The sequence below is a fragment of the Bemisia tabaci genome, chromosome 9 (genome assembly GCF_918797505.1).
Source record: "Bemisia tabaci chromosome 9, PGI_BMITA_v3".
Taxonomy (NCBI): Eukaryota; Metazoa; Arthropoda; class Insecta; order Hemiptera; family Aleyrodidae; genus Bemisia; species Bemisia tabaci.
The window spans coordinates 15807110-15824392 of NC_092801.1; the positions used below are offsets into that span (position 1 = coordinate 15807110).

Genomic DNA, 17283 nt, shown 5'->3' on the forward strand with positions numbered 1-17283 from the left:
GGGCGCTGATAACGCAGCCTGGCAGGGAAAACGGCACTCGCTAATTAGCTGAGCTCACATTGAGTCATCGCTTTGCTACGTCAATGCGTCTGTCGGATTATGATTACCTTTTTCTCCCTTTAGAAATTATTTGCTGAAAATCTCCACGAAATTTTTACAGCCCTGGAAAAATTCCTTGCTATGGACACATTGGAATATCTTAAAAGAGGCAGATATTCATCGGAATTGGACCTCATAAAGACAAACATGCTGTCGTAAGTAGACCAGGATGAAAACCGAGTTACAAACATTAGAATACTACTTGTGTTTGGCGGGAAAAATCAACAACAAAATGAACGCTTTAACAATTTTATTTTTTCTGCCTACAATCATGATTAGGTGATTAAATTATGCACCTGTTCATCAGTGTGTTTGAAGAAGTCCAATTCGAAATTGTAGTTGTCATCATCATTGCCTTTCATTTTCACTTGTAGTTTTTCTAAATTATCAGCTACGTCCATAGCAGCTCGATCTGAATGAAAATAAGAGGGAAAAAATCAAAATTAGATGTTTGCCTTTACAAAAAGACTGAAAATGATAGTATGGGAACTTAGTCTAATAATTTGGTTCCTCTGAGGAAGTGTTCAAAAAAGTTTATTCATACATGTAAATGAAAACATGATAGCAACGATCAAGGAACATCTTTGATGCAACATTTCAGAATATATTATCAGGTCTCGATTTTTTTAAAAAAAAAAACTGACCAAAATATTTCCTTGAAATTTTCTAACAATATACTTGAATGCATGACAAAAATTCTCAAAAGGAATTTTTGTTTAATTTCCACCTAAAAAACTGAAACAAGGGCACCATCACTATCTGATATACGTACCTACTTTTCCATTAGAGCCATCTTACTGCTTTAAAAGGTGGGTGAGAGAAGGTTTTTTAATTTCAATACGTTTTTTTTTTAAATATGTACATACTAAATACTCATTTGTACAAGGGATGTATTTAGGTATGCATAATAAGTCTGGCTTTATTGAAGGATTTGAGAAAGAGCATACCTACCTATCTTGTAAGGAACTGATTTGATTCAGAAAAATGAAATTTGGGGGGTGGTTCACATGACATTAAATTGTACCATCAAGAGCTACCATAAATGTATGATGATTAAATTGAAAAAACAAGACTTTGGCAGAAGCAGGAAAGGGGGTTTCCCAGAATTCTCATGTAGATAGACTTTTTTCATGTAATGCTGCCCTAATTTAGAATTAAATTACCTGAAATAGGTCTATCTGCAGGAAACTTAAAATTCCTTAACTGCCTCTAGGTTTTAATAAAGCTTTAAGTGTCATTTGTCAGTGCTCCCTGTTTTGAGCGTTTCTGTGCCACTGATTTGCCTCCGGTTTTGTTAGCATCCTCATCTGACAGATAATAGGGACACAAAACTATTGCATGTAGGCCTGTTTTCAAAGATTCCGATGAATATAGAGATTTGTCTAAGTGGGAGATACATCAAAATGATAATGCTCAAAATCTATTTTTCTACATTCACACTCGAAATTGTTTTAATTAATACTATAAACTTGGCAAGCAACTTACCTCTCCTTGCTTTCTCTTTTCTCACTTTTTTTGCTTTCATTTTCTGCACCTTGCGAATTTTCATGATCCCTGGCTCCATGGCCACAACATCCTCTTCATCCTTGCCTTTGTCTTTCTTCTTCCGCCAGCGTTGTTTCCCTTTTTTCAGCGGGCCCACAGTGTCTATCGCTATATTTTCTGAAAGCTGAGAAAACATAGTGGAAATTAATCTACACATCTTTTCTTTTTAAACTCAGGGGTTCATAGAATGAAATTACGATTGAAAAAAATATTTTCACATGATGAAAGTACAGAGTCATAGTGATTTCAAAAATTGAAGGGACAATTTAGTGAAATTCAAAGACTTTTCAAGACAGCACAAACTCTGACAGGATGGGCAGGAAAAATTATCTGTCTTTCCTATGTTTTCCCTGACCAAAATAATAAAAATTCCCTGACTTCCAGCATTGACAATTTGCATGCATAGGATGAAAATGAAAAAATTTTTGCCTTTAGAAATTAAGATAATTTTTACAAGCATTAATTTCGCCACAAATGATGGATATATGTGAACCTTTTTCTTCAGCAATGAATCATTTGACTAACTAAAACTGCAATCCTTACTGAAACTTATTCCTCTAATCATTATTCGGAGAGTAACTTAGAGCATTGAATCTATAATTAGACAAAGATTTAGAATGATTGAGTGGAGAGCTCAGACTTTTTTGATTTAAGTTACAAGAATTCAAATTTCTAGTCTTTTTCATAAAATTCCCTGTCTTTTTACTGGTTTTCCTGATCTGATGAAAGTTCCCTCTTTCCACACCTGTAGACACCCCGTCTAAGAAACTATACGATAAAAGCAAGCTTACATCATCTTGTGGTTTGTCCTGCGAATCCTCGCCATCTTCCTCCATTTCTTCATCCTCATCTTCATTTTCGGCTTCCTCATCAGAGTCAGGATCTTCTATTGTTTTCAGGGGAATAGAGTCGACACACACTTCGGCAACTTTTCTGTCGGGCTGCGATTTCATTTCCTTATCGTTCAACTCGATGATCTTGTTCAAGTCCGCACTCTCCATACCATGATAAGAATCTACATTGAATTCTGCTGCAACTTCGTTCACGATCTTTGCACTAAGGTGGATTTCCGAAGGGTCCTTTTCTGGAGGGACGGTGAAATACCTGAGACAGATAGAGCAAAGTTTCTGAGACTGGTGAGACTGATTTTGAATTCGCCACTTGTTCTCAGGTTCATAATTGAGATCTAATAGTTGCGAGGCCATTGAAATGTGGGGCCTGAATCTCCTGTCTACAGAGGTGCTAATCAAACCGGAATGTTCCAGTGGAATCTCAACCAGAACTAGGACCTGAGCCATGGCTTCGACAAAACCAGAAACAAAATTACAGCACGGCCTGGACTTGGATTCCAAATAGGTTCTGCATGATGCAAACTGTATCAGCTGATGGTTAACTTTTTATTTTTTTTAAAAAAAAATATAATCATAATAATTTCCTCAAAAACATTTTACCTTTGAAATCCGAGAGTCCTAATTTTTAAAACAAAAATCGTTTATTAAGACTTCTTTGCTCAATTTTAACTAAATTAAACTCTTAGCTCAAAAAGTTATCAAATAAATTGTGTAATTCTTGTAAAATTTCAGAGTTTTTAAAGAATGACCCCAAAAAAATAATATAGTTTACTTTTGAGTTTATTAAACGAGCGTACAATTCTATAGAGCCGAAATGAAATTTTTAAATTTTATTAAATATTTCAGCTTTTCTTAGAAAAAAAATTAATATGCTTCTAAAACTTTATCAAACCAAAAAAAAAAAATGATCCTTCAAACCAAAATGGAGCCAACTCTTTAACCCAAACTATGACCTTACTGGAGCAAGAACCATGAACCTTTCCCACCAATGACCTGAAAATTTTCTACCATGGCAAACGAACCAAAAATGCAATGATTATAACTGTTATAGATTACAAAAAAGGAAATTTTTAAACAAAAAGTCATCCTTCTAACTTAAAGATGAATGAATAATGAATACCTGATCTTTCCTCTGTGCCAGTCATGCATCAAAGTTCTTGCCGCACCCTCCAAGTCTGGGATACCACAGACTCGAACCTTTTTCAGTCTCTGAGCGAGCCTTAAGAAGAATTCTCCAGGTGTCTTGTAATCCGGTATATCATACAATTCTTTCATCTGCTGCTTTGACGCCCTCTGCAATATTGCTGTCGCAGCAGGAAACACGTCTGACGAGGTGAGGTTAGGAATGTCAAAAGCTCCTTTCAAAGCAACTATACCTTTGTCTTCATTCCTCGCAAAAACAACACCAGGACTATCTAGAAGCTTGATATTTTTATCCAATTGAATGACTTGCAGTGTGCGCGTGATTCCTGGTTTCTTGCCGACCTGGCAAACTTGCTGTCGTTTCAAACTGTTGATTAAGCTACTTTTACCCACATTTGGAAGACCAACAACTCCGACGACGATGGACGTTTTGATATCTTTGTTACGGCAGTAGTTCGCTAAGAGCGTCATCAGAAGTTCCGCTCCAACACAACTTGAGACGTTCAGCGAGAGTTCCATTTTATCGTTTTTCACTAACTTACGTTGGCCTAGTTTCGATTGTTGTTGCTGGGTGCTCGCTTTAAATGCTACAGTTGGCCGTGATTTCCGAAGAAATACTAACCATTTCTCCAAAGATTCTCGAGGAACTAAATCTGAAAATAAGCAAGAAGCGCAGTTAATACTAAATATTCAAGAATGATTCCATCATACATCTAACGTAGTTTTGAAATATAAAATAAAATGAGCCTCAGCTCAAAATATTACTTAAACTTTGAACGACCAGCTGTTTCTTCAAACGATGATTCAACCCAGAAAATATTGCAGCCTGTATAGGGTGACAAGTTTTGTTTGGATTCAAAATACCCAAAGTTTTAGGATATTTGAGTACAAAATTTTCTGACTTTCTAATGTTTCCTTCTTTGTTTGAATGATTTCTCATAAAAATTCTTTTCACGAAAAATTTGAAACAAGAAGTCTCTTGAAATTGAAAAAAATGCAATGTTTTGGCTGGGAGAGACAATATTAAGACTTGGCGGCTAAATTTCCTGATGTTTCAGGGTTTGTCAAAATTCCCAAACATTTCCAGGTTAAACCTGACTTTTCAAGAACTTGTCAGCATGTGTCTAGCCCTGTGAGTTGTCATTACAATGATCTACAGAAATAGGGACCAGGAGTGCAAAAAGTTCTTTGCCCTCTTTTGAGACACTTTACATATTGCTTTCCATATGAGACTATTGTAGCTATGGGAAGTTTGCAGTGGATAAAAATGTAGTTTTTAAGAAAACATGTTTATAATTTACCCGACCATGTTCAAAATTCAAAACTTTTAGATTAAAATATAACTCTACGCCCAATATTGTCACAAAAACAAACTGAACTACTCCCAAGTTACTCTTTCAAGAGCGGAGGGCATTCTCAAAACCTGTCGTCCACCTTTTTAACCCAACTTCAAAAAAATTGAGGCGTTGGGTGCGGAGAGGGCATTTCTTAGTTGCAGTGTATCAAAATCTTCACTGCTAATAATTTATATTTTAGAAAAGAAACTATGTAATGAATTTTCTGAACTTTTAGGTTTGGCATTGCAAAATCACGAAGAAAATTCAAATGTTAAAAAGAACTTTCAAACAGTCAGCAGAAAGTCTGAGACACCGCAACCAAGAGACGCCCTTTTTGCATCCAGCACTTCAAAGAGACCTCCTAAGGGACTTGGCTCTCGGGACTGAGGTTACTTATCCTGCAGACTGTCACAATTATAGCAAGTGTAAGATTCTTACCCAGTTTGAATGTATGCTTGAGGTCAAAGATAAAGGAAGAATTATTTCACAATATATCATTTTAAAAAGACGTATTCATCGGACAACTTCATCCAGTAAACTTTAAAACATTATAAGGGTAAGAATGCACATATTTTTAAGCCTGCTCAAGGTCAAACATTGGTAGATGATCTACATCAATCAGTCATGTATGTCTGAGGTGAGTCAATAAGTCTGAGGCAAATATGTAGACAAATGGTCCCAAAGAGCTTACCAGCCTTGTTCAAAATGTACACCAGTCGTTTTCCAGGGGAGGCGTCTACGGACTTTTCTACTAGAACACTTCTTGTGCCTAGAGGATCTCGAGCATCCAGGACATGCAAAATGACATCTGCAGCTTCTATCACCTGAAAGATACCAAAAATATTCCCATTAAATTTGCTTCCAGTCTTTGAAAGTTCGAAAATTGAACATGTTATCTTGAATACCTGACTCAAAGAAAGACAGGCTTGACAGTTGCTCACTTGAGAAAATTTTAAATGGAAAAATATTCAGGGAGGAAAGATTTCAATTCTCGAAAGAGAAGAAAAGCCAAACCTTGCTGGTCCATAACGTTACATGCCTAATTTTTTAAAAAATGATTTCGACTCTGTCAATTCAGGCCAAACTAATTGCATATTACAGGATAAAAATTGGGACTTAAAAAGTAAGTCTCCAGTTTTAATTTATTTCTTGTGAAATGAAAGAGGGGATTTTTATGAGCGCTTACCTGTTTTTTACGGCAACAGTAGCCATACCGGTGGAAACAAAAACTAAATAAAATCGTTCACTTAGGTAGTGGGTTTGTAGGAAGTTTCAGGGATACAGAGACCTCCAGAGTGCCAACCATTTACCAATATCCAACTTTTTGGTCTTGCGACATATTTCTAATTTGCCTCATAGCTAAACGTCCGATTTTACATCAAAATTCCTGAGATCTATGTAAAATGAGCGATTTTTTTCTCCTTTTTTGAAAAACTAAGAAGAGGATGAAAAAAAAACACCTGTTCTGAAACTTGCCTCAAAACCCAAGATTTGCCAAACATTTGCTTGATCCTAGGATTACAAGATCAGGCATTTTTGGCACCCATGGAAAATTTTAAATTAGCGGTATTGTTTGATAGATATCAAAATGCAATTCCAAAGTATGTGTACTTCATTCCTTGGAGAAGAGAAAAATTATAGCATGCCTTGAAATTATTAAGGTTTCCATTCACCATTGTGAAGATTCTTTTCTAAAAGTGTCAAGCCATGAAGTTGATTTTTTTTCTCTCTAAAAAATTTAGCTTAAGCTTAAAAACAATGCAATTGTCGATTGGTCATCTTGAGATTTAGCTATGGAATTAATAATAAAAAAAAAAGACCTACCTTCTTGAATTCTCTGTACAATGAACGATGAGTATTTCTTTGTGAATACTTGGTTTTTTCATCCTTGAAATCTGAATTTTCCTCTGGTTTATCAAAAATACTGTGAATCTTTTGCCTTCTTTCCACATCTTTCATCATTTTTTCGAGAGATGGGCCTGGAGCATCAACTTGCATTGTGTCCAACCGTTTACTTTCACGTACTTTGACCATTTCCTCAAACGCTTTCTTTTTCTCCTCTTTTCGGCTTTCATTGTAGGCATCCACATCTTTCAAAAATCCCTCTTTCAGAGGGCAGTTCGGAATTTGAATAATCTTTGGTCTTGGCCCTGGAAGAAACAACAAACCAACATTAATTAAAGTACATGAGAAGGCTTTATCATTTAAGTGTAGGGTCACCTTAGCATACTCTGGGTTTTTCAGGACAGCTTTTTGCACACCTCCTTGAAGGGTCATCTAAACTCTGGTTTGTTTTGAGTGCAATATGTGTCACCTTTACAAGGTAGGAGCCTAGTCAAGACCAATCCACACAGGTCAGTCATTCCCGAGGACGAGTTTAAGAACTCTACTGGGCAGTGACGTAGTATTGAGTGCCTGCAATGTATTCCTTATGGGAGCACCCATTGTGACATAGCATTGAGTGCTGCAAGTTAGGGCCGGGCGGGGGAGTAGATTTCAAAAAAGCTGCGCAATGACTGACCTGTGTGGATTGGTCTTGAGCCTAGTCCAACTTTGGGGTGACAAAGACGATTGCCAGCCTCTATGCCTCAGCCAGTCAGCTCCGCTGAGTACTGCTCTACTGTGCTAAGGAAGAATGCCATATGAACATTCGAGAGTTGCCAAATTTCCCTTGATAAAGTGTTCATTTTTGAGGGAAGTTATGAATATTTTTCCTCAAAATTTTCAGACGTTTTTGATAAAATTGTTAGAGAAAATTGAAGAAAAATTTAAACGATTTTCCTAGTAAATCAGGTTTTTATTGAAGGAAATATGGCAGCGTCTGAAGGTTCATATGGCGTTCTTCCTTAGCACGGCAGTACTATTCATTTATGAAAATTCGGACCTATTTACTTTGATCCTAATCCCTATCTTTCAAAAACACCTTAATTAATTGTTGATAATGTAAAAAGGTAGGATAAAAGTAAAAATCAGAACTGTTTGAAAAAATTATTGTTTTCTTTCAATTATCCATCTCATCTCTTAAACAGAAAATCAAAAGTTGATGAACACCTTAAATCTATGTGATGCCCCCTAGCCATCTTGTTACTTTTTCTTGTAAACTTCTGTTGATGGGCTTGATGCCCATGAATTTGTAAATGAATAGATAAACAAAAAAATAAATTAAGGTATACTTTTTGGTGCTTTTTTGGCCAATTTCTTCTCCTTTTTCTTTTTCTTAGCAACCCTCTTTAGCATGGCATAGCGAGTAGTCGCGGTTTTCTTCTTCTTTTTGCCCTTTTCTGAAACAAAATGAAAACAAGTAAGTAATGGTAAGTAATTTAGGAAGGAAAAAATAAACATGAGAAAAGGATAATAAATGAATCTGGAGGGGAGCTACTTGAAAGAAAAGAGGAAAATAGTAAGCAGTGTTCGAAACTCACATTTGAGTTTCAGGAGCCATGTGGCGCATCAAGCCCAATTTTTAGGCGCCATTGAAGATTTTTTAGGGGCCAAATTGACTTTTTGCCTATATATTACAGCGCATTTAGTGAAAAGTTAGATGCAAGATGTTTTCGTAACAGGACTAAGTAGTAAGTATAGCTGTAACTCAGGGAAGACAAAATCACTAAGAATGAAATCGTGAAGAAAAGATAGGTCTCAAGTTCGATTCCCGGCCAAGTGACCCGAGTTTGATGGTCTCAAACACTAGTTGCCTGGGACTGGTTGGTAGGGACGAAGGGAGAACTAAAGCACAGGATTAGCCCTTGTGAGTTATTTGAAGTAGTAAAAAAAAAAAAAAAAAAAAAAAAAAAAAAAAAAAAAAAAAAAAAAGCAGCTGTTCTATTCTTACAAAGGTTTGTTTTTAAGGTTAATATGAATAATACAGCTGCCTTCAGACAAATTGGCAGTTGTCTAAATTTTATGCGGCTATCATGTGCAATTGACCACTTCAGGTATCAGTGCACAAAAATCACGTCCCCCCTTCTACTATGCATATTAGGAGAGCCCCCATATCTATCAGATCTTGGTCGCTACTGAACAACCGCGACGTAACCGCCTATGAGTTAAATGTAAACTCATTTGACAAAAGTACAAGAAAATGAAGGGTGTGACCTCATATCACTTCTCTGCTGTCAATTTTAGCTAACTGTAGGTGATAATACTATTCATTACTCCACAGGCTCTAATATGATAAAACAAAGGTAATTGAAGTAGAAACTGGTGCATGATTAAGAACTGCGTCAGTTCAGTGGCCCGATTACTGAAACTACGTCGATACAATACGGAGAGACTTAGCCCTCTCTTTACTATGCAATATATCGCAATTCGATGTTGTATCGGGCTGCTTTAAGCTTTCAATAATCAGCCCGCAGGCATGTTCCACTTCCGGTTTCCTTCAGTAATGGGCAAAATGTAATCGTCTTAATGGATTAGCTAGCAGATGTCGGCGGATGGATCCGGTTGATTAAAATAACCGATACCTTCAAAATTTTAGGAATTTGGAATCTGCTGGTGGTACCTTCAGCACATTCTGCGCTGACAAATAAACAGTGAATATTATACTTACTGGCAATATTCCTCATAGACACCATGGTCGGGGGTTGTCACTGAAATATAAGAAAATTAAAAAAATTTCACTAGGTAAGAGACGAAAAAACGTAAATTGTTAAAAAGAATCTTAATCATGTGTTAGTCACGTTGAAATAAAACACGTTGATTTGGATTTGTCAAATTGAAGAGGTTAGGAATTAGGATAGGATTAGTTCAGTTCTCTGTTGTAAGAGAGCGTTTGGAACGAACAAAAACAGTACATATTATTGTCAAATATTGCAAAAAATTATTTAGCAATTAAAATATAAAACTAATATATAATTTATTTTAACACTTAGAAATAGGTACAGTTTAATAGTAGAATTTTCCAATTTTTTAAATCGCGCATTGTTTGGTAATAAATTAATACAAAGTTAATTTTCAAAAAAACAAAAAACACCTCTTTATGCAAGCGATGGCAACTCAGCCTTGTTTTAAAAAATTCAACCAGAGAGCGATACTGTTCCCGGAAATTTCATCCCTTTTCAGTGTTTTGCTGGGCACAAATTCAGAGTTCTTATCATGTCAGAAACTGTCTTCAAAATGGCAGTGTGTTCGCAGATGTTTTTATTTCTGTTTAAATCAAAGTATCGACGGAAATATGAATTTTACTCCATTTTAAGTGTCATTGTGATATTCCAATTTTTAGTTGTTTCAATTAAGTGTTTATCTAATAAGTGTGACGATGTTCATTGTGTCAATGGTGAATGCATCAATGGCACTTGTGTTTGTTTGGATGGCTGGCAAGGATCTGCCTGTCACTCTTGTGCGGGCAAAATTAGGTTTGTTTCTTATCCTTTCTTTAAATTACCGCCTATACCTTCAGCCTTATTTGGCTGTTCACACTTTCCGCCTATCCAACACTGTCCAAACGGTACATTTCACTGTCATCGTGAAAGTAGGGCAGTTTCAATCCAGAGCCTTGGTTGATTATCGGCTCTTGTATCTTGACATATTCAGTAAAAGATCATATCACCATGCTGCAAGAACTCTCTTATTACAGTGTTGGCATTTTCCTTACGGGTAGTCATCACTTTACCTGCACGTTAGCAAGAACAACGGAAACTTCTTGTATTGATCTTGCTAATCCTCCTCAGGTGGTTCTGTCGAGGAGTTAGGTTGTGGTGTAATAGGTACTGTAGATCTTACGTGGATCAGCCGTAGTATTCAAGTTCTCTCCAAAAATTTGTCGGTAGAACATCAAGTCCTCACAATGTAAGCTTCTCCAGTCTCCAATTTTCACACAGCTGAGATGTACATACTTGTAGTAATGGATGGTGATTTTGAGCCACAAAGTTTTGTGCATTATTTAAGTATGGTTTTATAGAAATATCCCTATGTTCCCACAATGGTCACACTTGCATGCTTAACATATGACACAACTAGTATACAAATTTTTTACATGGATGTTACAAAGATACCTAATCCAGGGATGTAGAAATTAGATTGCCTTCCCATCACAAAACCCTTTTCTCCCCTAAAATCTCTTGCTGATTTTCTCTCGGTCCGAACATGTCCTCTTGACTAGAAAGATTGCAATTTTCGCACCATTATCATGAAGTTTGAGTTTTACACCATCCTCTACTATTTTATCCTGACCACGATGCCAAGACATTGAAAAGTGTTGGTAATGTTTTAATAAATATAAGTTTTACCCCAAAATATTTATCTTACGAAGCACTTGGCTACCATGCTGTCAGTTCTCATTCCAAGCAAGTTACCAGCTTAAATATTCTTCTACCAATCTCTAACTGTAAGTAACCCAACTGTTCATTGAATTGCGTTACAGTTTTTTGTCAAGACAGCTCCATTGCCTATTCTAGATTAAAGAGTAATGGACCTTCAAGAATCAACGGCTGATTGAACTTTTTTTTAGAATACCTACAGGAAATCCATTTCTCTTTCTTCCATTTGATCCCATCAACTGTAACATTTTATAAATTTTCTGTTTTAGGGTATCAGGCCCGTCAGGGACAATCTATGATGGTCCCGGAAACTATTCAGTTGATGTCAAATGCAGTTGGTTGATCGATGCTGGTGGGATGGCAAATTCAACCATTCGATTGCATATTGAAGAGTTTGCCACAGAATGTGGGTGGGACCATTTGTATATATTCGATGGAGACAGTGTCCATTCTCCTCTATTAGCTGTCTATAGGTAAGTAATTTATGATCTATACTTTCCAACCAATCTTGTATATGATTCCTCTCATGTAGCAAGTAACTTGATCACTTCAAAATTTGCTGCATAAATAAATTGAACTTTGATGCCTAGATTACAAAGTAAGCCCTTTGATAGAAAATGCGGAAAATGATTGATCCTTGATTTTCCTCTCGTTTTATGTACATTCTAATCTAAAATCTTCAGAGATCTGCCAGCCAGTTCCTGAAATTTTGCATTTGTCCCTTGCATTAGCGAGGATTATAATGAAACAGAGGTGCAGAAAATACCCGATCTTACAACCTGCAAATCGGGGTAAGTAGGAGGCTAATCTTGAGGGGTGAAGTCAAGTAAATTAATTGAATAGATCAGTGGCTCCTACTTCTTTCATTCATATCCTTTAAGTACTGAGTGAGTTGAGCCCTCCTATTAATTTTTGGATGCATAATGATGGGAAAAATCCCTTTTGAAGTTGTCTAAATCTGTACACTGTTGAAATGATATTTTTGGTGGTTTATTATGAAGCATGAAAGGGATTTCATATTCGTCCAAAATCTTACGCAGTGCATCTCTACTTAACATAGTCCAGATGTGTCCAGGGATACCTAAGTATCAGCTTCATGAGGCAAGGTTGTAACTGTGCAAATTTCTCCCATTTTGTCCTCAGCATTTTTATCCCTGATTCTAAACCGAATCTGTTCATGTATTTTCAGTGGTCTGATGTATCAAGGTGACTACTCCATTAGAAGAATTCCTGAAGTTGTCACCCATTCAGGATACGCTCTAATACATTTTTACAGTGATGTTGCGTACAACATGACTGGCTTCAATATTACTTATAGGTGAGGATTTTAGATTATTAACCGGCTGAAAGTCTTTCTTTTTTGCTCAAATTTTCATGTCATTACTGACTCCAGATTAGGTTTGAAAGAGCACATGCACATTAAGTCGCTTTCACAGCGCCGAGCACAAGTAGAGAGCACTTGTAATTTTGTTTTTCTTCTCTTTTCTCTCTCTCTTTTCTGTACCATTTACATCAGTCCTATTTTGAAAGTTATATTTGAATTGCACTTTGCAAAAAGAAACTAAAAGCGTTCCAATGTCGCTAAGATTGTGAAACTTGTTTACCTTGCAAGTATGAATTGATCATCTAGACAAGGTTTATCTTAACTCCTAAAAAAGCATAAATTCAAGAAGAAAATTACCTTTGTAAATTTAATTTTTTGCATGGTTTCAGTAATTTTATTGCATAGAATGTAAGTTGTACAAATCGTACGAAACTAAAAGCGTTCCAATGTCGCTAAGATTGTGAAACTTGTTTACCTTGCAAATATGATTTGATCATCTAGGCAAGGTTTATCTTAACTCCTAAAAAAGCATAAATTCAAGAAGAAAATTACCTTTGTAAATTTAATTTTTTGCATGGTTTCAGTAATTTTATTGCATAGAATGTAAGTTGTACAATCGTAGCAACATTGAAATGCTCTTGGTTCCTTTTTTGCAAAATTCTATCCATTTTGTTGTATGTAGTGTAAAATCCTCTTGTAAATGGGGGCTTACCCTTGCATATTACGTAACTAATTAAAATATTGATAGTGAAACTACTGGACCATGTATCTCGTTTGCGATGCTTAAAAATCTCCACTTTCATTTTATTCCTGTGAAAGAGAATACATTAATCTCATTCCTTGAAGTTTCCACAGAGTTTTCTTTGCACAGAAAAGAAAAATCACGGAAGTTTTCAAGAATGGATGTTGATTGAAATGAAGTGTGACAGGGAAGTCTGCAACATCGCAAACCGAGATACGTGATCTGGTAGTTTCACTGTCGATCCTCACCAGTAACTACTTGCAAGCCAAAAATGTGGGGTCACCACTTTTGAAAGAGGAAGGAAATTTGTTAAAAGCTGTTTGGCACAAAGGAACGTTTCTCGATTGCATTGTCTCAGGATTTCTTACTTATATTTTATTTTTTCTCAGCAGGAGGTCTGTCTCATGAATTTTACTGAAATTTCTAGTGATTTTGCTTTACAGTTTTAAGGAAAGGCACAACTTTTTTCAGACAAACTTGCAGGACGGCTCCTTTATAGAACATAAAATGTTGGTAGAAATACTGAAACAGGGCAGACAAAATACATGCCTTCATGCGGGTGACGAGGGAATGTGAAAAGCTACCAGATGGGCCCAAGAAAATGTGGGAGGCTGGAACTTTCTGCACCTGTGTATAATATTTGAGGCATCTTGAAGTCAAGAGAGCAAAGTCCATTTTTTCGATGAGCCCTGGATTTCGTAAGAAGACTAGCATTGTGGGGCTCATCAGCAAAATGGACTTTGCTTCATTTGCTTCAAAACACCTCTATTGACCGACAGCTCCATTTGAAAAAAATTACTTCCCTGACAGCTCTTTTCCTGTGCAATAAGGTCTTTCTTCCTGTGAAGAGCCACTTTTCGACGGTGTAAGTCGGCAATCACATAATTCGGTTTGCAACGTTGCAGATTTCCTGTCATACTTTATGTTTCAAACGGAAAAATTTTTTAACGGCAATTCTTTAAAACTGCCATGATTTTTCTTCTCTGTGCGAAGAAAATTCTGCAAAAACTTCATGGAATGACGTCAATTTGTTCTCCTTTAAAAAATTAACGTAGAGGCGGAGATTTTCAGACACCGCAAACGAGTTATGTGATTGCCGACTTACACCGTCGATTTGCAATATTCACAAGAAAAGAGTCTAAATTAATCAACAGAGAGTTGTGTGCAACTTCATCAGACCAAATGAGGGGGTCGGAGGACAAGGCACATAAGTGCAGTTTTTGGAAAAAACGAGATATTATTTATTTCAAGTGAAACTAGTCTAAATTCATATTCTGTGAAAAATTGTCTCCCGATTTCCAATTTTTTAGCATTACAAAGTCAGTTTGAACTCATTTGGCCACAAGGAGCCATGTAATTTTGAATTTCAAACGCCTATTTCTCAAAATAGCAAAAACTGCTTTTATGTACCTTCTCCTCCAAGCCCCTCAAGTTAGATGATATTAATCAGATTAATTTTTTTTTCCAGTTTAAATTCTTGTCCTAGTCGTATCTCACATGTTAATTGTTCGGGAAATGGTGTCTGCATTGACGGTACGTGCACTTGCGACGCGATGTTTACCGGTGAGGCGTGCGACGTCCCAATTTGTCCCAATAACTGCAGCTACAGCAACGGAGAATGCAGACGAGAGCAGCACCAATGCGTCTGTAATCCTAAATACAAAGGTAACTTAGAGTTTTTACTTGTTCCTTGAGATGGCAATCTTGGAAAATGTAATACAGACATAAAACAGGACGTAACACTGGATGGACGAGAATTTTTCAAAAAATTTGACAGTTGATTTGCGTATATTATTCACTCAGGGATAGTGAATTTGATTTTTGTTTGCATTTAAATCGCAATGAAAATTTGCGCCATGTTTGTGTCTTCATTTTTTGAACCATCTGGTGAAACATCGAGCGACCTACAACATCATTTCAATATAGTAATGGCTGTGAAATAATTGATACAAAAAATTGACGCTGCCATTCATGTTACAGTACCGCAAATATTATTTGAGTAATTTAAAGGCTAAGATGCAAGTAAGGATTACTATTTTCCACCTGGCAACAGGATAAATTCTTCATGTTTGTTTAACATTAACTTTTGACCCTCAGTTAGCTGGTGTTTTTGCTACTGGACTCTAATTTCAGGGTTGCCACAATCAGGGAAAACCGGGAAATGTCAGGGAAAATGACGAAAATGTCAGGGAAAATTTGTTTAATCACCTTCATTTGCTTTATAGAATGGGTTTGAGGTTTCGAACAACAAATTTTGCCTGAAAACTATTTTCAATTATGCCTTCTTAACCATCCGTCACATCTTCAATTGTCAGGGAATTTTCGTTTTCTAAATTCTGTAACAACCCTGAACAGGATAAATTCTTCATGTTTGTTTAACATTAATTTTTGATCCTCAGTTAGCTGGTGTTTTTGCTAATGGGCTCTAATTTCTGCCAAATTGCACAGGCTAATTGGTTTTTTACTCCAGGTAGATAAAAAGTGAGAGAGCTTAGAAATTTTCAATCTAAAAGGGAGTAAGTTTTGACTGCTGTATTTTTTAAAGGCAAGTTGTCAAATGGTAGAAAGATAGACACAGAAGAAAAGATCTGTGTAAGTAGTCAGAGCATAGATTGAAGCTGTACAAAATTTGCGATTATCTGGATACAGTACCTGTCAATGAATAAGGTCGCGGCACCATGTTTGTGAATATTGTTCTTATGTGATAGAATTGTTATTCAACCTTATTCGTAAAATGTTCGTAAAAAACCGTTTTGGCACCAGCTGGCACAAAACCAACAAATTTTGTAAGTATAAATTTAAAAAAAGTTAAACCGAAATGCTCATCAAAAGGAAAGCGATTGAAATTGAAAGATTTTGAGTTTGAATTCAATCGCTGTTGAAAGATTTTTGAAGTTGCACAGAATGTCACAAAATATCCAGAAAAAGAGTTGTATATAAGTTTTAAAGATGTACAAAAGAGATCCACGGAGTTAAAGATAACACTGAATTTGGAGGTGCACACAAACTTGTGGTCTTAAAGATGTTAGAAGACCCAAAAATGAGGAACTTGGCTCTGGGGTCTGAGAGATGTGGGAAGACCTCGAAAAGTAGACAGCACACGTTTTTATAGCCTTGCTTATGCCATGGGTGGTGAGACAACAAGACTTCTTGTGATTGGCTGGCTATAATCTATGTAGCTATTAGCTGCAAGTTTGGTAATTAAATGGGTTTAATAAAAGAGATGATTGGAGGATAACTGAAAAGAAACGAAAATCTGAAAATAAAGGGATGAATCCAGCCAACCTTAATGAATGAAAGAATTTAAAGAATGTTTTAAAAGAAATATGGGAAGGTGTTGACAGCACCCTTTGGACTTCAGAAATCTTGAATCCATTCTGCAAAAGCATACAACTGTTTAGGAACCAGAGCAAGCTGATTACAGACTTTTTGGTCGATTATTTTTGTTAAAGTTCTCCATATATTCTGATTTTTAGAGTTGGTGCACAACTAAGATAGAGTTATTTGAAGAGAAAAATCATCCTTTAAACATGAAATGTCAATTAATATTTATGTGCAATTGAGCATGGTTTCTTCAGTGACTCTCCTGATTTTTTGGTCATCTGGAACAGGCCAGTTTGCAAGTTTGTGTACAGTTTTTTACTCAATATCTTCCTTGTATGAATCATTTAAACCTTGTTTTGACTCAGTTCACAATTTTTCGTTGATTTTTTCTATCATGCTATCACCCATTTTTCTTAGGGCACTGGAAAGAAAAAATTTCTGAAAATTTGAATCCCTTTTTGTCCTCAGGTGACGATTGTAGTCAGGTGGCTGATGCTGGATACTGGGAAGTTATATCACCAAAAGATTTCATGCCTGAGGGGACGGCGTCTCATGGAGCAGTCGTTTGGCGAGACTCCCTCTATATCATTGGCGGCGAGTCGTATCATCGAGCTCATATGATTTATGTGTATGACTTCAACGGTAAGTCATTGCACTTTTG

At 36.3% G+C, this 17283-nt stretch overlaps 2 protein-coding genes across 4 annotated transcripts in view; one reads left to right on the plus strand and one right to left on the minus strand.

Moving 5' to 3' along the window:
• Positions 1-334: 334 nt before the first annotated feature.
• Positions 335-9705, minus strand: Ns1 (Nucleostemin 1). Its single transcript, XM_019051483.2, has 8 exons — positions 9525-9705; positions 8149-8256; positions 6800-7125; positions 5667-5799; positions 3616-4291; positions 2436-2748; positions 1585-1768; positions 335-511 (listed from the first exon to the last, which is right to left on the minus strand). The coding sequence occupies exons 1-8, from the start codon at positions 9547-9549 to the stop codon at positions 375-377; spliced, it is 1902 nt and encodes a 633-aa protein (XP_018907028.2). The 5' UTR covers positions 9550-9705; the 3' UTR covers positions 335-374.
• A 329-nt stretch (positions 9706-10034) lies between these two features.
• Positions 10035-17283, plus strand: part of dsd (attractin-like protein dsd) — a 33875-nt gene continuing 26626 nt past the window's right edge. Inside the window, exons 1-5 of one of the 3 annotated variants that reach the window (XM_072304142.1) lie at positions 10035-10329; positions 11502-11705; positions 12422-12550; positions 14767-14963; positions 17091-17264. In XM_072304142.1, coding sequence (XP_072160243.1) covers positions 10070-10329; positions 11502-11705; positions 12422-12550; positions 14767-14963; positions 17091-17264 — 964 coding nt within the window. In that variant the 5' untranslated portion in view covers positions 10035-10069. The remainder of the gene's footprint in view (positions 10330-11501; positions 11706-12421; positions 12551-14766; positions 14964-17090; positions 17265-17283) is intronic. The other 2 variants (XM_072304139.1, XM_072304141.1) reach the window with 2 other exon arrangements.

Bases quoted from the DNA above. Each gene is read 5' to 3' on its own strand.
- Ns1 (XM_019051483.2), bottom strand. From the start codon at position 9,549: ATGGTGTCTATGAGGAATATTGCCA. The intron at 4,292-5,666 runs GTAAGCTCTTTG...GCTTATTTTCAG, and splicing joins GTACATTTTGAACAAGGCTG to ATTTAGTTCCTCGAGAATCT. The intron at 1,769-2,435 runs GTAAGCTTGCTT...ATGTTTTCTCAG, and splicing joins AGGACAAACCACAAGATGAT to CTTTCAGAAAATATAGCGAT.